This window comes from Miniopterus natalensis, chromosome 10, assembly GCF_054644295.1.
Source record: "Miniopterus natalensis isolate mMinNat1 chromosome 10, mMinNat1.hap1, whole genome shotgun sequence".
NCBI lineage: Eukaryota > Metazoa > Chordata > Mammalia > Chiroptera > Miniopteridae > Miniopterus > Miniopterus natalensis.
The window spans coordinates 7290600-7296621 of NC_142090.1; the positions used below are offsets into that span (position 1 = coordinate 7290600).

General features: G+C 52.4%; 1 protein-coding gene across 1 annotated transcript; it reads right to left on the minus strand.

Annotated features, from left to right (window-relative positions):
- Positions 1-29: 29 nt before the first annotated feature.
- SOFU1 (sperm-oocyte fusion factor 1) lies at positions 30-1209 on the minus strand. The gene is made up of 3 exons (XM_087821369.1): positions 1068-1209; positions 988-993; positions 30-226 (listed from the first exon to the last, which is right to left on the minus strand). The coding sequence occupies exons 1-3, from the start codon at positions 1207-1209 to the stop codon at positions 30-32; spliced, it is 345 nt and encodes a 114-aa protein (XP_087677495.1).
- Between the last annotated feature and the right edge of the window lie 4813 nt (positions 1210-6022).

A 6022-nucleotide genomic window follows, 5' to 3' on the forward strand; every position in this document is an offset into this window, starting at 1 on the left:
CCAGGCCGCCACCTGTTCCTCGATCTCCCTCATAAAAAAAACACGATGCTGGCCACGTTGAAGCACAGGGCCAGGGCCAGCAGGTGGTCCTGAGCAGCTGCATTCTCCTTTGTCTGCTCCTCCGTCTGCTCACCCTCCTGCTCACCCTCCTGCTCGACCATGTTCAACTCCTGCCACATCTCGCCCGCGGAGGAAGCCACGAAGTACTCTTTGAACCACTCCTGGTCTGGAACAGGGCGGAGGGGAAGGTGCCGAAACACTGGCCCTACCCTGCCCCTGGCCCCTGGCCCCTGGCCCTGGCACTCACAAGGAAGGGGAAGTTGGAGAAAGCGGGAAAAGTTAGGACCTGGGGATTTTAACCCAATAGCCCATGTCCTTGTCCTTGACCAGAGAGGTGGTGCTCTGTCTGAAGGTCCCTTCTTTCTTTTTTTTTTTAAATCCTCACCTAAGCGATATATTTTCCATTGCTTTTCAGAGAGAGTGGAAGGGAGGGAGAGAGAGAGAGAGATGTGAGAGAGACACATCGATTGGTTGCCTCTCGCATGTGCCCCACGTGGGCCAGGATCGAGCCTGCGACTGAGGTCCGTGCCCTTGGCCGGAATGGAACCTGGGACCCTTCAGTCCCCGGCCCACGCTCCAACCACTGAGCCAAACTGGCTAGGGCTGGAAGTCCCTTCTGGTCCGTGTGCCACCACAGCTCCAACTCAAGAGCACACACAGCCCGTTTCCAGCTCAAATGGCCTCCTCCGAAGCGTTACATCACTTGGGAGTGAAGGACCATCTTAGAGAAGAGTGAAAACTATGACCCTCTTCTCAGACAGCTGCATCTATGCTCTTACATGTGAAAGCCCCACGCAGTTTCCGCTGGCCCGGGTGTTCCCCTGAACGGGGCCCTCCCCTGCTCGAGACCCTTTCACATGACACCCTCACACTTCAGTAATAGGGGACCAGGTATTCTCCACAACCCAAACCTGTCTCAGATTTCACTCTGTCCTGATAGTCATCTGGGACTGATTCCAAACATTTTGGGTCCCTAGCCTCCTGAGGTCACCCCCTTTTCTACTTACCTGAAGAGGATATTTGTTCTTTCTGACTCTTCTTGCTGGGGCCTGGGCTCCCTGCCTGAGGCTTTACCCCTTTTGCCCGCAGCAGCAGTAGGATGGCTGCCAGGAGCGCTGCTCTGAGAATCTGGGAGCCCAGGGATATCATGGGCCTGCCCATCTGCCACCTGTGGCCTTCCCCACTCTCCAGAGCCCAGCAGGCGCCCCACCACCTCCTTTCCCTGTCCTGTCCCTTACCCCTTTCCCAGCACCGTTTTCTTTCCTCCCCTTCTATGGGAACTCTGACCTCATGAGCTCTGTGATATCACAGCCATGGGCTGACTCATCCCAGCTCACTAAAGAGAGTTCCATCACTGGGCAAGATATGGAGAGTAGCCAGCAGGGGACAACAGAGCCTTCGAGCAGGACCATAGTGGGGCATCCTGTGGAGAGCAACACAAATGACTTAAGAGTTCGCAAACTGCTTACTCATCCATTGCACCCTTATAGCAACCAGGTCTCAGAGAAGCAGTGTTATCAGACCCATTTTATAGACGAGGCTACTGAGGTTCACAGAAGAAATGACTCTCCTAGTTACGATCACACAGATAATAAGGGCAGCGCAAGGTTGTTGATTAACTCTTTTAACTCTAAATGTCACAGCTCCCCACTCTTCCATGCAGCCTTTCTCGAAGGTACGTGGTTTGCGTAGGATGAGGCAGAGAGCAGATGTAGAAATAGGATGGCCAAGTTCTGGGCTGTGCAGGAAACTCAGGTCCATTAAAAATGAGGGAGGGGGAGGGGCAGGGGTAGAGCACATCAGTGCAGGGGGGTGTGTGTGTGTGTGTGAGAGAGAGACAGAGAGACAGAGGGAGACGGGTCAGAGAGACAGAAAGCAGGGTGCCCCGGGCTCAAGTAGAACCCAGCCTCTCCTTCCTTCTCCCCTAACTGTTCTCATTCCTACACTTTGCGCTCTTGTACTGATAGACTGGGACAGGCTTTTCTCTCATTTTACATCCTCTTGTACTTTTAGACACAGAAGAGACGTTGTCAGAGGCTCATTCACTACACTTCTTGCTTGGTAGGAGGAGGTAGAGTCTTCAGAGAAGAAGTGGTGTGGCAGAGAGACAAGGAGCCCAAGTGACAGATCTCGAGATCTGCCCACCCTGCCCATGAACCTGGTGAGCACGCACCTATTGGCAGTCACGGCTGTGGCTAATTTTCATCTGTTTCTTGTGACAGAGATGATGGTTACGGGTGAGTTGGGGTGGGGTGGGGGAGACAGGACGGAGGCCTGCTCTGAAGACCGGCGACAGATACAGGCCATGAGATATAGGAGGGGCATGAAGATGGGGATGGGTGGGAAGAAGTTTTTAGACACACTTGATCTACCCCAATGAGCTGCCATTGCTCCTGGCTCCCGTGCATTCCACACCCGAGTGAACCACCAAATGCAGGGGCAAGGACATGTGCAGAAGCACTTACCCTCTCTGGAAGGGGTTTGCACGTGGAAATTTCTTTCCACGGACGTTACCCATGTTGCCTACTTCATATACTTCCTGGTGATCCAAGCTAGGTGACAGGGCGACTGAGGAATGGTACAGGAGGTCACTTGACGGTGGGGGTGGAAAGATTCAAGTAAGCAGGTGACCCTGCTCATTCCTACCTTGAACTCATTGACCTGCAGGTCCAGGGAACGATGCTTGGGTGGAAAAAAAAAACAACATCACTAATGTCCTCCTGGCTATTTGGGAGACGGAGCCTCTTGGTTCCTGGCCAAAAGAGAAGCCATCTCCAGCTTGTGAGCATAAATAGGGAGGGCGGCTGGGGGTGGGGAACATCTCGTGGGGGAGGCAGGAGTGGAAAGAACTGGATTGTACTCACCGCCCTCCTTCCTAGCTCCCTGTGCTGAAAGGATGTCTCCTTGAAGGAACCAGGAATCCCTTAAAATTTGTTTTCTTTCTAAGAAGTATTTGAGAAGTGTGAAAAACAAGAAGGCCTAATAGTTCTACCCTCGAGTGCGCATTGCCATTAATGTTTACGAGCACAGTATTCGAATCCCTTCCCTACGTGGCTGTGGGCATGTGGGTGGGAGTGTATTTGCTACAAATTAAAATCCAGGTATCATGTGTGTCCCTCCTTATTGCATCAGAGCAAAAGGTTGGCTGCTTTGGTACCAACCGGCCCTGGGACCTGACATTGCTTCTGACCCGGCACCTGGGAGGTGTTACAGAGTCACGCTGGACTTTGAGGAGAGAAGCGACAGACAGGGTAGTGATGTGGAATATGACAGAGGTGAAGGCGTGGTGGGGAGGAAAGCCAGATGGGAGAAGACAGAACCCCTTAAAGTTTAGAAAACAGTTTATAAGTCTCTAGTCTACCCCGGGGATGGGTGGCACTGTTACTGGAAAGGGGAGCTGGTCCCGAGGGGAGTCTGTCTAGGGCTGGCTGGTAGTCTGTGGGTTCTTGACTTCATTCAGGAAAAATTCCACACCACCAATCCAGGTGATTTTTGAAAGTATGTTTATTAAAGCTGGGGACAGTGAAACAAAGGAAGGGCTTAGGCTAGAAGGAGCAACAGGGGGGGACTAGGTGGGAAAATGAGCCTAGGTGGAAAAAGGGGGCTTTGGGGACAGGGTCAGGGGGTAGACCGGGATGAGCTGCTGCTGCCCATTACTCCCCTGGTTGTAAGCCTCATGGGGTCCCTTGGACTTTAGGCTTTGCACATCTATGGGGAAAGAGGGGGAAGGGAAAGGCACAGGCGTGCTCCTCGGAGGGAGAGCCAAGCCAGGACCTTTGTTTTGAGGGGTTTTAAAGGCTGGGGGTTTAAGGGAGGTCTTGGGGGGGAACTCAATAGAATAATTATCAATTTTATACTGATGTGCCAAAATGAGATTTATTCTCTTAATTTGTCTGTCCTTGGGTATGGCTGGCAAATGGCACTAATTGGATTTCTGCTTCCTGTTCCCCTGAGTAGGGTGATTTAAGCTACTTACCCTCTGGCTGGGGAGGAGAAATGCAAACCATTTACTCTTTCTTTTTTAAGGATTTTTTATTAATTTTTAGAGAGAGAGGAAGGGAGAGGGGAGAGAAACATAGATGTGAGAACGACACATTGATCTGATATGCTGACTGGGAATCAAACCAGCAACCTTCAGGTGCATGGGACGGCACCCATCCAACTGAGCCACACTGGCCAGAGACAAACCATTGACTCGTAAGCGTCCTTGGTTTAGGGAACATAGGGATTTACTAGATGGCTGCAAACTGCTGTTTAACTATCTGTCTCAGTTTCCCCATTCCACTTGCCAAGGAATTTTCCTAGCTTCTTACTATCCTGCCTGAGGGCAAACTGGTCCCTTCAGGCTGCAGGTAGCTGCCCCTCCCGCTGCAGAGCTCAGTGCAGATACAGAGGGCAAGAGAGAGGGTGCAGACCCTGCCCCCCTTCCCCCTCCAGGAGCCAAGGACCTGCCCTTGGTGAGAGGAGGCTCACCTGCTCCGTGCGGCTCTGACTGGGCCTCCCCTCCCCGCCCCCAAGATTAGCTTTATAGGCCGGGTGCTCCTTTCCTGTGCCTGCCCGGGCTTATCAGCTCATCTACAACCCCCACCTCAACCTTATCGCTCCCTGCATCTCCTTAGACTAATCCCAAGGCTTCAGAGGCTATTACCACCTCACCCCGCCTTACCCCAGCGAAGCAAAAAAATGTCCCACAAGGTGACTCCCTCCCCTCCCCGCCACCTGCACCCCCACCTGCACCCCCACCTGCACCCCCTCCCCCTCCCCTGGTGAGAGCATGCCTTCTCCTGGTCTCGGGCATCTCTTCCTTGCCTTATTTATTTCCCTGTCCTTCTCTAGAGGTTATTTTGTCCATCCTTCAACTGCTAGAAAAACAATACCACCGCTCTGGCTCTTATAGCAAAAGAAGGAGGCATTCCCCTTCTCCTGGAGACCCCTCCCCCCCTCCCTCCAAATCTCTCACATCTTTATAGGCAGAAGGTTTCCAAGAAGCAACAAGGTATGGCTGTGATCTGGAGCTAAGGTTTCAATTTAGAGCCAGTTCCAGTTTTGCTGCTCGCTGTGGGGACTCACACTCCCAGCCTGAGCTTGGTCTTGGTCTTCTCATTTATGAAATAAAGAGAACCCTCCCCTAGTCCCACCTACCTCTTTAGGGTTATTGAATGACTACAGTTCAGTTGTAGGTATGGATTGCTTTGAAAACAATCAGGGGGCCCGGCCAGGAGTGGCTCAGGGGCTGAACATCGACCTATGATCCAGGAGATTGTGGTTTAATTCCCGGTAAGGGCACATGCCCGGGGTGTGGGCTCAATCCCGTCAGGGGATGTGCATTGATGTATCTCTCTCTCGCCCTCTCCTTTCCTCTTTCTGAAATCAATAAAGATATATAAAAAATAAAAAAAAATCAGGGGGAGACATAGCAACTGTCATATCATAATATAAAGTTCTCTTGGCTTTACTCCGCCCTCCTGCTGAATCATTCCTGGAGAGGGACCCAAACAAGGGTGGCCCTCCCCCACCTACTCTCATGTCATTCTGCTCAGCCTCTAAAAACGCAGGGGCCCCTGAAGGTCTCCTCTGACAGGGGTTCCACGAAGCTGGAAGGGGAGAGGAGTCACAGTGGGTTTCTCACAGAAGTGGGGTGGCCAGGAACCATTCTGCGAGGTGGGGCTGCAGAGTCGAGGGCAGAGATGACCACCACTCAGAGAAGCAGCCCCGGGGCCCTCTCCGTTCATCTGTGGTAGGGGAATCAACACCCTTGAGCTCTTAGGGTCACGCTTTACAGCCGCGTCCATGAGAGAGCAGAGGTGCTTCCCCCATTTTACAGATTAATGGACTGAGGCACAGAAAGCTCACCTAACTGATTAGCAGGGGCTGAGAGAGCCAGGGTTCAAAGCAGGCTGATTGCCCAGCTGGAGGAGGTGATTTCCTGATCACCTGCATCCTAATGACTGCTGTCTTGCGT